General features: G+C 42.7%; 1 protein-coding gene across 2 annotated transcripts in view; it reads right to left on the reverse strand.

The window, feature by feature from the left end:
- The window catches only part of LOC147701303 (putative methyltransferase DDB_G0268948), a 223,068-nt gene extending 209,577 nt beyond the window's left edge, over nucleotides 1-13,491 (reverse strand). The window contains exon 1 of one of the 2 annotated variants that reach the window (XM_086930028.1): nucleotides 13,341-13,491. Coding sequence is in view for 1 of the 2 variants with exons in the window: in XM_086930027.1 (XP_086786153.1) it covers nucleotides 13,145-13,188 (44 nt within the window). In the remaining variant the exon portion in view is untranslated. Of the gene's footprint in view, nucleotides 1-13,144 lie in introns of both variants that reach the window. The other variant, XM_086930027.1, reaches the window with a different exon arrangement.
- Between the last annotated feature and the right edge of the window lie 2,783 nt (nucleotides 13,492-16,274).

Here is a 16,274-nt window from a genome sequence, read left to right on the forward strand (position 1 = left end):
ATGAGAGGGTACAAGATAGGGAACTCTCCATTTTAGCTAAAAAATGCAGTGATCACTTGGAGGAAGCAAAATAATAGGAATGGATCTGTGAAGAGGAATTTAGATTCCCCCAAACAGCAATCCTAAAATTCCGGCAATTAATGCCGAAATTCCATAAGGATCACATGGATCCTCTAATGCGACCATTTGTCAGTTGTCTAGAACCATTAAGTACATATATTGATTTTTTTTCTTAAACCTCTGGTGAGTCAACTTAGGTCATATGTAAAGGACTCCACCCACATTATTAGTATGGTGGATAAGAAGCCATTTGGTAAGGATACTCAACATTGACATTGACATTGACATTGAGGCCTTATACACTAATACACAGCAGCAATCCACTGTGGAGGTAATACATGAAATTCTCAAAAATATAGAGATGGTGGTAGCTAGTAAAGAATTCATTGTAGAATGTATTAATCTGGTGTTAAAGAATACCATCTTCTTATTCAAAGAGCAGCTTTTTCGTTAAAAAAAAGTGACTAGTAGGGGTGCAACCTGCGCTCCAAGTCTAGCGTGTTTGTACGTTGGAGGATTTGAGAAACATCATATCTACAAAGAACTAGCACCCTTTTACGAGAATATAAGTGAATGGCATCGCTTTATTGACAATGACTTCTACATATGGAATGGTCCCATGGAACAACTGGAGAAATTCCTTAGTTGGCTGAATCTCAGGAATGAGAACCTCAGATTCACGGCGCAGTATAGCAAGGACAGTGTTGATTATTTGGATAACCCCATTGGGGCTGTGGGTGGAAGACAGGACGTGGAATTATATACTAAACCTATGGACAAAAACTCTTTACTCCACTATTCCAGTTTCCACCCAAGGTCCCAACGAGACAACTTACCATTTGGTCAATTCCTCCACCTCAGGAGAAACTGTATTGAATTGGAGAATTTCTACAAACATTCTGAGAAACTAAAACGAAATTGAGGGATTGAGGATATCCTAAAAAGTTGATATCCCACTCATTTAAAAGAGCACGATTTTATAATCGGGAGGCCATGTTTGAGGAATCAAAGAACCGCAAGAAGATGTCCAAAGTAGTGTTTGTGAGTCAATTTTATGAGATTAGCAACAAAATCAAAAATGTGATGAACAGACACTGGAACATACTTAATGACGAGAACGTGAAATTAGAGAAACCGATATTTGCCGATGTAGTATCCTCACATGGTGTTTCTATCCCTGTGTTCTTCACTCTAGCTGCTCAGCCTGTGTGCGTGTCCTCTGTATGGAATGTTGGCGAGTGGACCTTCACTAGAATGCCTGGGTGACTGGATGAGGCGTGACAGTTGGTGAGAGAGGCTGAGCAGCTAGCAGGCGGCTCCTGGTGGGGCTGTGTTTTACTATGATTTACCACCTGTTAACTTACTGCTGAATAAACCTACTTGGTTTACAACATACCAGTGTAGCGTGGTTACTACAGCCTATAAAAGAAATATGAACTTTCGTAACAAGTTGGTAACAAGTTGGTTCACACATACAGGGAGCAATCAGTTCACAAGCAGAGAACCATTGACAACTCGAAAGTACAGGGCAATAGCAAGTGTGGTAGTTGATCCTTGTGTCCTCAATGTAGAGCGGCGAAGGAGCTGAAACACAATGGCAGGACTGTGGTTGCACACACATTGAATAATTGCTGTAGCAAAAATATTATATATCTGTTAAGATGCCCCTGTGCACAATCATATGTAGGGGATACGGGCCAAGAGCTTAGGCTACGTCTTCTTGCACATAGGTCTGCTATTAAAACTAGAAACGTGAATGCCTCCTTAGTGGCGCATTTTATAGAACAGGGACATAAAGAAACTGACTTTGAATGGTATATCTTAGAAAAAGTGACCATTAACAGAAGAGGAGGCAATATGGAGGCCAAAAGGAAAGCGAGAGAACACTGGTACATTTCTATCCTTAACACCATCCGACAGGGACTTAATTCATGAGAGGCATGGGAGGAATTAATTTAAGAAAAAAAATATTGGGGTAAGCAATTTCTCGGAATTAAGAGAAATAAGGGCCCAACGTCTTTAGTAACCTAGAAACTGAAATTATAGAACAGGTGCAATGAAGACATGGCACTGGAATATTGTCATCAGTTTGTCATCATTATTTGAACAAAGGCGAAGTAACTTTGTATGAAATACTACATATCTGAGCTTTCATTGTTGATCCAATCTATGAATAGTAACTTGTGGATCCAAATTTGAGTGGTAAGACGGGGAGTTTGTATTTGCATGTCAAGGCAGCTGGCTAACTAGAATGAGAAAATTTACCTGTTGCAAACTAAAGATGGATATTGTAACTGATGTTTAAGCAACTAATAAGGTGATACCATTTTAAATGTCACGGATTGTTTTGGTCTTGTCAGTGTTGCTTTCTCCCCCGATGAGAGGATGACCATATATATTTTTTATTCAGTGATTATGATCAAAATGAGGGCCTCCCATATAGGTAGAAACAGGGGAGATATCCCCTTCAAGGACAGGAGGATAATCCTACCCCACCCTGAAATGAAATTATTAATAAGTGTTCTTTTGACATAAAGAAATAGTGTAGTGACTTTAGAGTCACGCTAAAACAGTATACATATGGACAAATAGTTTGGAGGCCTTGAAGTCCCACGTAGAAAGCACTTACCAACAAACATTGAAAATGCAATAGGTCTCACCCTCATTTAAGTTAAAGCAATTCTTTTGTAATTAGGTGGCTTTTTAGCTTTGCTTTTATTAGTGTTTTTCAATCTTTCATGTACATAACATGCATATGTATGCATATATGTATATGTATGCATGCATTTATATTTGTATTTATATAGATATATATGAAGATGTATACATGTATAGCAGTGGAGAGTTCAAGTTCAAGTTTAGAATTTGTATAGCACACTACTCACCCAGAGGGTCTCAAGGCGCTCTAGGGAGGGGGGTACTTTACATATCGAATATCCAAGTTTTTAGTTGTTTTCTGAAGGAGAGGTGATTCTGTGTAAGGCGGAGGTGGGCGGGGAGAGAATTCCAGGTCTTGGCAGCTAAGTAGGGGAAGGATCTTCCCCCCATGGTGGATCTTTGGATGCGTGGAATTGCTGCTAGGGCTTGATTGGACGATCGTGGTTGGCGGGTGGGGGTGTAAAAGGACAGGCGCGTGCTGAGGTATTCGGGTCCTAGGTCGAAGAGGGCTTTGTGTGCGTGGGTGAGGAGACGGAACGTTATTCTCTTGTTGACGGGGAGCCAGTTGAGGTCTTTCAGGTGACCGGAAATGTGAGCTTGGCGGGGGATGTCTAGGATAAGTCTGGCTGAGGCGTTTTGGATGCGTTGGAGTTTTTTCTGTAGTTTGGCTGTGGTTCCGGCGTAAAGGGTGTTTCCATAGTCCAGTCGGCTTGTGACTAGTGCATGGGTGTCCGTCTTTCTTGTTTCGGTGGGGATCCAATGGAAGATTTTTTTGAGCATACGTAGGATGTTGAAGCATGATGATGAGACGGCGTTGACTTGTCTGGTCATTGAGAGGGAGGAGTCCAGGATGAAGCCCAGGTTACGTGCGTGGTCCGTAGGTTTAGGTGCGTTTCCCAGGGCTGGTGGCCACCATGAGTAGTCCCAGGCGGAAGGGGATGAGCCTAAGATGAGGACTTCTGTTTTGTCCGAGTTAAGTTTTAAACGGCTGTTCTTCATCCACTCGGCTACTTCTTTCATCCCTTCGTGTAGGTTGCTTTTGGCGGTGTTTGGGTCTTTGGTGAGGGAGAGGATCAGCTGGGTGTCACAACAAACCATAAACATTGAAGGACTACAAATAAAAGTGCAAGTTTTCATTATTTTGCTTAATCCAAACATTTGAGTGTTTTATAACCTGCAGGAGATTGGTTTAATTATAACATGTCATTCAGAGAGACATTTTCTAGTCAACCGGGTAGCTCCTGTGACTTTTCTTGGCAAGATATTAGCAGGATCACTAGAATGTACTGCACAAAATAAGTGTAACTTTGCAAACGTTATCCACATAATATTAAAAAAAAAATAAATCTGATACCTCTTTAAAAAAAAACGTGACAATCTTTTATGTATTTTCATTGTGTCGCATTTTAAGCTTGGTGCGAGCATTGATGTGGCAGGAATGGGCCTTCATGCATCTATTTATAAATAAAGTTTGCTATTGTTCGATTTCAGTGTGAACAGAGATCTTTCAGCTGCTCGGTGCCAAAGAAACAATGTATATATTTGAGCCGATGACAAACAGTGGATGCATCTTTCCACAATGTGCACAATTTGTGGGTTGGAAAAGCAATAGCTGCGAGCCCTGGCACAATACAATTAGCACCAGCAAACAAAACCTTTCACTTTCCTCAATTAGCATTTGTTGATTTGGAAATTTAAAAAATGATGTAGGTGTCCATTTACCGACCGGTAAATGGGTATTTGTGATGTAGGGGCCCTATGTTACCGAATCGGTAAAATACCGAATCAGAATTTTTACCGATTCGGTAACTGCCAGATGTAGGTGGGACTCTTCTGAGTCCCAAAGGCCTTACAGATTCGGTATTTTACCACCCAATCCAATTGGGTGGTAAAATACCGAATCCAGGTGTGCATGCACATTTGTGCATGCACACCTATGCCATGTGACAGACAGACATGCCCTTAGGGCATGTCTGTGTGCCACATGGCACACATGCCTGTATTTGGCGTGCTAGAGGGTGTCAAAGTGACACCCCCTGTACCCTTGCAGGATTCGGTATTTACCGATTCGGTAAATACCGATTTTTACAGATTAGGTCATTCAATTACCGAATTTACCTAAATCTCCCTCCTTCAATTTTACCGATTCATAAATACCAAATCGGTAAAATTTGGTATTTATGAGTCGGTAAAATATACTTACCAACCTCTGGCCCCTAGATCCGCTCCATGTCATCAGATACATTCCACTCAAGTACAGTTTTTGTTGGACAACCAGTGTAAAAAAGCACTTTCACGCAATGATGGTGAACAGGGACTTCGACTTCCAGAAAGGAAGCCTTTCCTCCTTGCCAATCCATGTAAAACAAGCACAGGCTCTTTACAGGGCAGACAGAAGATGTGCACGCGGGGACTGGCTTTACTGGCAGTGTAAAAAAAAAGTCTCCAGAATGTGACGCCGCCAGAGCAACATCTAATCATCGCTTGCACATCTTTTGCCTTGTTTGTCTCCCTGCGGGCACGCTGGAATCCAAAAGGTCCTCTGCATGGCAGAGCAGCACATGAGCTGCTTTTCGCCAGGCCGAGAGTTAAAAAGGTGGGGACCTATTTGTATCTATCTAAAGATGGCAGCTGTTTTCATATCTTGAAGCCGGATTTCTATTTTTAATAAGTCTGATTACTGAGAGGTGCGATGGGGGACAATACAGCTAGCTATGAGAATAAAAATAAGTGTTCATTTGGCATAATGAAATAGAGGAGTGATTTTTAAATCCTGTTGAAATAGTATATATACAGAGATATAGTAGTGAGGCCTTGAAGTCCCACGTATAAAGTATTGATTAAAAGGGTGGGGACCTATCTGTATCCATCTTAAGATAGCGGCAGTTTTCATTTCTCGTAGCCCGCTTTCTATTTTTATTGAATCCAATTACTGAGAGGCGCGATGGGCGCATTTAAAAGCGGAGCGGTGACACAGCCGGTTTTTATCAACTGGTTTGCAGATGAAAGGAGCACGAGAGGAGACTGTTTAATCCCGGTGAGTAACCCTTGATGGGAGGGAGCAATGACATATTGATAGACCTTGTTTTTCTGGACGTACAGGAAGATTGTTTAGATTTTACGAGCCCAAAAGACAAGGGAGGACCCTGGGTGGGTCTGTTTATATTATACTTATAATTCGGTGGCAACTAGGGGGAGACGCTAACAACGTTATACAAGGAGGGTCCCCGGTTCGTTAAATACACTTTACCCAGATATGTGAGTTATATAACTTGTGGGGTTCAGTTGTTCCTGGATAGAGTACAAGCGGCAACAAGGTACTCCAAATATAAAATGGAGGGGAGTGCTATTTATTTATAAGATTTTATCAAACAGGAAAGCAGATGTAGATGCCCGAGTGACTATTTAGGAGTGAGCCATTAGGACTAATGGGGTGCTCTCTTTGTATAGGCAGTCTTACCTGAAATCTTGCATGCACGACTTGACGGGGTGCAGTTGTATGAAAAACCTACATGAATTAGGACTCTTATCATGTTGAGGGCCATAGCCCCAGTGGCCAAGACAACCCGTATTCACAATGAAGGTAGAATGCAAGTGTTATTTCCATTTTTTCCAACTAACGTATTGGAAATTTGAACGTTTATAAATATGAAGTTATACAATAATTGTTTGCTCTCCTTGTATTATTTGTCTATTTACAGCGCAATCAGTGAGGTTTTATCCCTAGGTTTTTTAATTAAATTTGCCTTTTTCTAAAAAGATCAACAAGAGAATCTTTTAGGGGACAGTAGAACGATGAGGACAAGCATTAGATATTAAAGTACCCCCGTTCTTTTTCACCACTTACATTTTAGGGAAGATGTTTACGCCCCTATCGTCAGCATCAGTATTGTGGCCAACCTGAAAAGGAGGCCACCATTGGGGAAGAGATATACCTCCCTTTGTACACTAATTCTCTGTTGGTTCATACCCTTGAGCTAACACAACCAAGAGTGTGTTTGATGAGGAATGTGGTATGATCTGGCCAGTTTGAGAGCAATGAATGAATCACCGTGGATGGCACCATGGACGGTACCAAGGCTGTAAAATAAATGATTTGTATCATGTTTAAAAATATGTTTTGGAATGTTTATTGTGTACATAATGAATAAACGAAATATGAGACAAAATAAATAGCATTGAATTTTATTAAATACGTTTTTAAATATCTAATATCATATTAATGTTTTTAAGATGATTGTATTGGGAGACATTGAATAGTAGTTTTAAGCCTGAAGTAGGTGATGAACCATATCATACCACTGAAACTCTTCGCTTTGGTTGAGAATGCACCCAAGCAACACCTGGTCTGAGTAGAAGGAAAAGAATACCATTAAGCATCGAACCAGGGCTATTTCATTCGTGATGTACTTGGTGTGCCTACTGAATTTATCGAGTTGTTGATGAGTTTATATCTTGATGAATTCTCCCATTTTCTTGTATATAATATGTTTTTAATATACGTGTATTGATGGTACAGATATTTTTTTTATCTTTTTGTATATACTTTGAATCTATAAGGATCCTAACAAATAAAAATATATGATAGAATTTATATTATGTTTTTGGTTTCAATTTCGTGCTGGTGATTGGGCCGTGAGTGGATGACAGTAAGGTGTTCTTGAAAGCTTTAAAAGAGTCCAAAGGGATCTTGCTTTTGACAGAAGTGATTTACAGCTAAGTCAACAGTTCAAAACTACTTGAAAGTTACTTTACAGATTACTGTTGCATATTACTTTTTAAGTTACTAATCAGTGTGATATGCCTAGATATCACACAGAGACATTTCCTAGACATGAGGTAAGTGATTCCGTTTTTACACATATGCAGTTTTTCAATGTTTTCAATGTTTCATACAAACCAACTCCACACTTAAAAGAAATTTCAAGGAAAAGCAGTCAATGCAATCCTATGGGAGGAAATGAAGTTTGCAGGTAAGCAGTGGATTGTGGGAGTATGTATTCTGGGGTTAGAAGTAGGGTTCCCCCAGGGTCAAGTATGCACTCTCAGAACAGTCTCAGCGGCACTAGGGCGGTCGGGTGCAGAGTGCTGAGGCCCAACGTTATCCAATGGGGGATAAGGGGCCTCCAGTTGGTGGCTGCACACAAGCGCCCCACAAGGTTATGGGAGCAAAGCTCCTGGTGTTAGGCGCAAGACAAAGGGGGGTCCGAGTAGGCATACAAGGTGCGCCCGCAGCAGCTCAGCGGCGGCCGAGTGCAGGGTTCTATTTAGGCATTCGGTGCCCTGTTTTCAATGGGGGATTACTGTTTTTAGGTCTCGCCTAGCGACGCAGCGCATGCGCTGCTTGCTTGCAAGCTCTATTGTCACAGGTTTCTTTCGGAAGCGGGGTGAAGCTCCACCCATACTTTTTATTGGCGCGCTTCAAAAACGCTCGCTTTTGATAGGAAGGGAGGCATGTTTGTTCCCTCCCTGTCTCCTGTTTACCATGCCTGCCCGAACAGCAGATGTGCACGCGCACAGCGTCTCTTTTGCTCGCGACGTCTCTTCCGCTATGGTGTGCGGTCCGTATTTCGCTGCACCTCGCCAATGCCTAGAGGCTTTTGTTCATTGTAAGGTAACTTCCCACGGAGTTGGCATGGCAGGCTTGGAAGGGAAGCGGGGTCAGAGCACAGCCTATTATTGTGCTGCTCCAGCAGTGTGTTTATTCTGATTGTTTGTCTTAGTACCAGAAGAATAATTCACACTTTGCCAACAGGCTGCGAGGTCGTACCAAGCCTCCATTGCTCGGCGTGTACTGCAGTGGAGATGCGCTCTGCAGCTTTTGTGAGCTCCTGCGTTGTCACATTGTCTGTTGATCTGATATATGGAATATGCTGCTGGCTCCTGTCCTTTGTACGTTTCTGCACCCTTGGTCGCTTCTGGAAGGATAGGAGTTTTGGTGTTTTCAGATAGGATTCATGCAGTTCGAAGACAGTAGAAACTAACTAAGCCAGAGACAAAGCCAATAATCCCGGATTTTGTGAAAGACTGGTAAAAGTGTGGAAAGAAAGGTCGGAAGCATGTTTTGAACACATTAACATAAAATTGAAGTGGTGAACACCAAAGGCATTATTTTGGAATAATTTTCCTGCTGCCTTTCTTTGGTAGCTTGTCCTTGCCAGCACTCGCACATATTTTCTGGGTGTCACACTGGAGTGTAGTTGAATATTCACCAGAAGAACAGTGCGGTTTAATGGGTTAGTGTGCTTAGAATGAACCGCAGAGTGATGGGCTAGTGTGAATTTCACATGGACGTGTTAATGTCAATAGGATATATTTTGATATGGTGTCGCTGCCCCTGGGATGTCCTACAGGGGGTCACACTCTTATAAAACACCATAGAAAAGCAATTTTACAGTGTTTTCGTGCGCATCGTGTTTGCTGCGGAGCGTGTGCAGCCACAAGACCATACTTGTATGATAATAGATCTCTGTTCCAGGCACAAACATATTTTTTTTGTCTGCGTACAAGGCGGTTTGCATGAGTTAGGCCATTTTTAAACCCCTCGGGGAGTCGTATGCAAAATAAAGGGTGTCAGAGGTGCTCCTCCACCCCCTCGCCCCACCCTAAGCTAAATGTTTGTCTTTTGATTAACATTACGTCCATTAAAGTAAAGCAGCATATATCATGTGCTTCAAAACAAAAGTCAGGGAATTATTGATACCACATGTTCAGGGTGCTAAAGTAGAATTTAGCATGCGGGTTGTGGAAACTATGAAGTGCTGAAGTAAAATCATTGCCCAGACAGTGTTACCAAGTTTAACAAGCATTTGCAATGCAATAGGTCTAACATTTGCAAAGGTTTGAGCGATTGGCATAGTAAATTACAATGCCTTTTATTTATGTGTTTTAAAAATCCGCAAGCGGTGTGTAGACACACACTTTGTACTTATTGTCGTTGCTTACGAGAAGCAAGGCTGGCAGTAACTGCGCCTCTTAACTGCCAGTCTTGCTTCTCGTAAGCAAGGACTATAAGAACAAAGTGCGTGTTTATGCAGTGCTTGCAAGTTTTCTGAACACATAAATTAAAAGCATTTTCTTTTACAATGCCAATAGCTTAAACTCTTGCAGATGCAAGACCTATTGCATTGCAAATGTTTGTTGGATTTAGGAAGCAGGCTCGGTCCAGGAAGACTTTCAGGAGGAACCAACAGCTGGGCAGGTCAGTTGGAGAGCTCGGGACGTAGGACCCCCTCGGGATCTCTTCTCCAGGGCGCAGGGTGGCTGGATTCTGGGGTGTCTTGAGTTCGGATTTCAACCTACCGGGCCACTCGCGGTTAGGGGGGGGTGTCTCCGATCAGAGGCTGCAGACGACATCGGGATGTCGCGGAGACGTCAACCCACTGTAGAATCTGACTCTGGAGCACGTCGCTGGGACCTTGAAGGCCTCCCAGATTCAGGCCGTAGGCTTCCGGTGCAATGTTGGTTCCAGGCATCAGGTTTCTTTGTCCTCAGTAGGCTCAGAATCGGTCTTGGGAGTTTCTTTTGAACAGAGCTGCTGTTCACAGGAGATCCGGTCTCTGTTGAAGGAAGTCAGTCCTCCCAAGGGTTCTAGAGTTCGCTGGCTGCAGGACAAGGCGATTGTTGTCGCAAAATCTCTTGAAACTGCAGACTGACTCGTAGGGCGCGGGACAAGTCAATTAGTCTCTGAAGTCTCTCCTGCTGGATGTCTTCTTTCGTCCTCTTTCTTCTTAGGTTACGGCAATCTGTCTTCTTGGTTCAGGGCTGTTCCTAAATACTGAATTTAGGGGACGTTTTAGGGGTCTCGAGTTCAGTAGCCAATGGGCTACTGACCTTAGGGTAGCTTCCCCCTTGGTGTGTTTACCCCATGTGGGGGAGTGGGCATAATCCCTAATCCTGATTAGAGGGTGCCTGCCATCTGTCAAATGACAGGCACTGAAGAGTGGGCTTCACCTCGCCTTCCTCAACTGAAGGGTGGGATTGGCAGGGGTGGGCACACCTTCTGGGCTGTGCTAATTTGTCCTGCCTGTCTGGAGGGGAGACAGAATGGAGGCCTGCTCCTGATAGCAGGAGAGGCTGAGGAATATATAACAAAGGCAGCAAGGCCCTTGACGCTCTCCTGCCATAGATGGCACTTCCTGGAGTGGGGGAGATGTGACCGCCTCCGCACAAGAAAGGCTTTGTTTCTTGGCTCCGGCAGCATAGGCTCCCACCACAGGGGTCCAGAAACATGACTCGTGGTGGCATGCAGGTGTGTACCAGTCAGGGATCCCACCAGAGGCTGGTGGTCGTTTTTCAGAGGACATCTCTAAGATGCCCTCTGCGTGCATTGTATAATAAATCTTACACTGACATCAGTGTGGGTTTATTATGCTGAGAAGTTTGCTACCAAACATCCCAGAATTCAGTAATGCGGTTATGGTATGATGGAGTTCGTAATGACTAACTCCAAGACCATATAGTTGTTTTGGCTTTACAATGTCTAAAAATGGACTTAGACACCGTAGGGGTACAGTGCTCATGCAACTGTGGTATTGCTCACCCAGCTAGAGGGGGGTCTTACCTATACCATAGGCAGTGGGTTGCAGGTGTGGCACACAGGAATGTGTGCCATGTCGAGTCTTCACTTGTCTCTGCACCAAAACACGCAGCCTGCAATGGCAGGGTGTATGTATAAAGGTACAGGACCTCTAAGGGTGACACAATATGTGTTACAGCCCGTAGAGCCCTTCCCTGGTCACAGCACCCTAAGTATCCATGGTACCTTTCACAAGGGACTTACAGGTGGCGAGGAAGGTGCTGATTGGGGGTACAAAGGTACAGTTTTGGGAAAGAACACAGGCCCTGGGAACCTGTTTGGCAGGTACCTAGGGCATATCAAGTCAAAGTGCATCAGAGATTTAGCAAATAGTGAAGGGTTACTGCAACAGAAACCCAGCTTCCTACACTCTTCAGTTTTTTCATCCCACTTAAATCCCTGCAAAATAGCAATAGTTTAACTTATATCTGAAACTCTATGCCGCTGTCAATACCATGCAAAGTTATTTCAAGTGTCGGGGAATGCACCCTGCATTCAGACAACTCACTCCACATTCTCACCCTTCACTTTCACGCTCACTCGCACTCACAGCAATTACAATGCACCCACACTGATCACCATGCACCCACACCATTCACCGCTCACCCTGCCCACACAGCGATCATTCTGCACTCACAAAGCACTTGCACTGTTTACCCTGTACCTCAAACTGCAGTCACATGAACACCCTACTCACCCGCACTCATGTGACACAGTATCCACCTTTCCCTCCCACTGCTCACTCTGCAATCTCACTCAAACAAGCCCACCACTAACCATGCATTCATTCATCCCACTCCGCACTTACATACGCATCATATGGTAACCTCTCTGACACTGCAGTCAGTCCTCTTACCCTACTCTAACACTGGTGCATCGCTCACTGTGCACTCACATGGGCACTCCTGCCACCCCCCACAGTGCAAATGATTAATGTGCCTGCCACAAAGAACGTGTTCCATTCAAATCACAGAAATGAGTGCGAGTGTGCGATGAGTAGTGCTATAAAAAAACGAAATGTTGTCAGAAAGGTTCCATTGAAAGATGAGGTGCATTGTTGGTGAGTGGTACTGAGGTAATTCATGGAACTGGAGGAGGGGGTGCCCCAAAAAAATGTTGCACCGTGTGCAACCAGTGCAGGTGCTAGGGCTAGCCCTGGCTGGGAGTGTTAGCGCCCTGCCCGTCTAGTGGCGCCCCTGATACGTAGTCAATACCTTGTTGCTACTGTGTTAAAAACAATGCCTAACGATATACAGGTTGTAATTTTATTTCTCGACAAGGTGAAAAACAGAGGTAAAAAACTGTTCTGCTTCTGCTGCATCCTTTCCTTCCCGTATCACAGATGAATATGTATTTCTCTGTGCCTGAGCTCATCAAGGCTGCGTGGGATTGAGAGCGACAGAACACAAGTTCTGACCTGAGCTGTACAGTGCATCCGTGTGGAATGTTGTACGAAGGTCAACAAATGTGGCTAAGAAAGGAAACCCGAAAATCCTTTTTACCCATGGGCAGGGTCAAGGTTCAGCGATCAACACCTGCAAAGAAATGTTGGCAGCCCTTTTAGATGAGCCCTCCCTCTTCACATCTTTTAACATATGAATCTTATGAGACCTATTTTAACACCCTCTTTCCCTATTCACACGACTTGTCTTCCCCTTCGAATCCCTGCCATTTCCCTTATGGATGCCTCGCCTCGTCAGCCCATCATCTTTCCACTGGCTATCTTTGGAACAGCGGAACCAGGTCAGCAAAACATCCCGTGACAAATCTTTTACTCTCCTCGTGCCTAAAAAAAACCAATATGGCTTCGTATAAAGTAAACGGTGCTCAAGTAAAGCACTCCAATACCTGCAGGGCGAGTTACACGAATAAAAACACTTCACTCCCTGCATTCAGCTCTTCTCTCCGCCTTAAGTAGTCATATAAGTAGCCCAGAGGGACATCTCCCAAAGTAAGGCGTAGTGGAGGTGGTCTTGTGCCCCATGCTGTGACATATTGGGAGACAAACATCCGTCCTCAACAGCTCGGCCAAGCCCCAGCTCACCTCAGCTCAGGACTGTCTCTTACGGCTGGGAGTCGGTGGCTGGATCCGTGTCCCGTCACTCAAAGAGCCCAGCTAAAACAGCAGCAGATCCTCAGCTCTCTCTGCAGCCTGGGGGTCAACATCCATCCTCCAGACGTACCGAATGAAATACAAGCGCTGTAGCCCGTCGAAAGAGGCCCAGAACACCGCCAGCCCCACATAACGTTGGCGAGAGGCTACACCTGTTCTTGAAACTAACGGGAACATTAACAGAATGTTGCTTTCTGAAAACGTGTACATGCTTTAGTTTAGGGTGACCATATTTCCAGAAACAAAACCAGGGAGGGCCACAGACATAGACAATGAAGGTGTACAATATAGCACCCAACAACACAGAAGGAGGTCACAGCTGTGACAAATCTATTAAACAAGTACTTGCAATGGTACAGAACTATTAGCATTGTTAATGACAATATCTTTTATGTGTTTTGGTTTGGAGTGGAGTGGCTGTATGCAATGTTTTACATGGAAGAAAATAAGTGCATGTGCTCACCAAAAATAAGCAGTGGACTGGAGGTGGAGTTTGGGGCGGGGCAATAGGCGGGGCTATGTTTATTTTCTAAACTTTGTATGCAAAAAAATAATTATGTATGCATTGTAAGAAAATCTAGCCATTTGTATAGTACTTACCAATAAGTCATTAATATTAACCAAACTAACATTTTATAATAATAAAATATTGAGAGAAAAAAACACAAAGTTGCCTAAAGTTTGCCTAGTAGTTTTGCATGCATATCCTTGAAGCAGGATCATGAATCACTAAACTATATGGCAAAGATTTTAAGTAGTGACCTGCACGTAACACAATGATCTCTGCAGCAAAATCAGTAACCAACAGAGCTCTCTATATAAAAAACAACTCTGAGATCTGCATGTTTCATGATGTGCGTTACCGCAGGCACATTAATCAACTATGCAATGTTATGTTCAGTCAAACATTTGATTAGAAGAATGCACACAGATATTTCCAGCAAATATATAATCACCAGAGTTATTAAAGTGCCTTGTACTTGATTACGCAAAATTTTACTCCTTGCCTTCCCTACTAAATTCGAATCAGATTGTCTTTTTATAGCCTACTAAAATGTTTGAGGGGAATAAAACAATTTAAAGTCATACTTTCAATTTGGTTATTCTTTTAAAGGACCACAGACTCCGACTTACAGTTTTTTGGATTTATGAAAAGGCAAAAATTTTTTGAATATAAACACACCTCAATATCAGAGTATACAGATACATAAAAATCAATACAGAACCGAATCTATGAATATAATTCATTCAGCACAAAAGGTATAGTAGGATGAACTCCAAAATCAGAATACAACAAAGAATAGAAGCTGAGTCAAATTCTCTTTTCATTTGAGAGAAGAAACAGAAGGATCTTTCCCTACCCTACTCTAGATGAGAGTCCTACCTTTTTTCCCATTATCCTATCCCAAAGGTGTATGCAAGTGTTGACTTCCAAAAAAATGATCTCACTTCAAAATGTGTCTGATAGCTTAAAGCTATGGAGCTCACTCTAAGATGCTCCTTCTCCTCCGAAAAATAGAAGTCTCCCAATCTGTCCCTGCGCATCATTCAAAAAGGCAATGTTCAACCCACAATACGTCACATGGTAAACTTTTCCATTTACACCATCTTTCAGTGAGTTTCCAGAAAATCTTTAATTAAGCCAACTTTTCTTCCAGTGGCCTTGGTTCTCAGAAAGGCCAGGCACGGAAGGCGCCCTCTCTTCTCGCCTTTCAAACTTCTTCAAAGACATTCCGGGTATCTCCTTAAATCTAAGAATAACGAGGATGAATTCCTGCACCTGCAGTAGGATGAGAACACACTGTCTTCGAGCAAAAAAAAGAATTAATTTGATTACAGTTCTTGAGGAATCAAGGAGAAACGAAACTCAAAACAACTAGCAGTTTGGGTCTACAATACAGGCAACTTAAACTAAACAAAAATTACATTGCATGAGTAATATTTCATCCTGCACATTACACATACAGTTTCTTCAATACATTCAAAAACCTAATTAAATGTGTACAGTACATATTAATGCTAATATAACTTTGAATAAATACATTTTAATAATCATGAAACACTGCAAACAATAAATTTACATGTGAGTGCGGTTAAACCTTTAGTATAGTACACCCTTACAATTTAGAGTGCTGTAAGCGCTCTATCATACTGATGGAGCAAGGACTCGAAGAAAAAAGACTTGCTCGAAGACAATCCTCTCATTTAACTTCTAATATTGTATTAACCGTGCATTGCGTAGATTAATATGCACAACTTTAAACATACAAAGAAAGAGAAGCTTGCCTATTTGTATTACTAATAAGTAACTCGAGTGAAATTCTAAAATGGGCGCTAACGGGAAAAATGTACTGCGCATGCATCAGCTGCATCTACGCAGTATGATAAACTGTCGCTTGGAGAGAATTTCTTGCGCTTGCGCAAACGCTATTAATATGGCTGCCTGAAAGCATATGCTCAGCATCTGCTTTGCAGAAACTAAAACATGCTATTTTACTAATGCTAATGCTAGGAAAAAAAATGAATGGGATTAAAGTAGAGATAGGTGGTATACAGTGAAAGCATTATGTTCGAAATTAACATATGTCTTTTTGACTCTTTTATTAGTGAGCATCTTGGGCCTTTCCTATGTGACCAAAGTCTGTTGGATATTTGATTTTCCATGCATGCGTGATACGAACAAGCTGGAAGAAGTGATGTGACTCTTGAACGCGGTCCAAGGTTAAAACGGATACATACCCTGGGAACCAGTTTGAGAAACTCTAAAATGAATGGGAACGGATGAAGTTTATACTTTTGTTTCCAATGTGATGTGAATACAGATGGGAATTACCTTTTGTGAAATTAAGGGGTGGGATTTTTGAG

Source organism: Lissotriton vulgaris, chromosome 7 (assembly GCF_964263255.1).
Source record: "Lissotriton vulgaris chromosome 7, aLisVul1.2, whole genome shotgun sequence".
Classification (NCBI taxonomy): Eukaryota; Metazoa; Chordata; class Amphibia; order Caudata; family Salamandridae; genus Lissotriton; species Lissotriton vulgaris.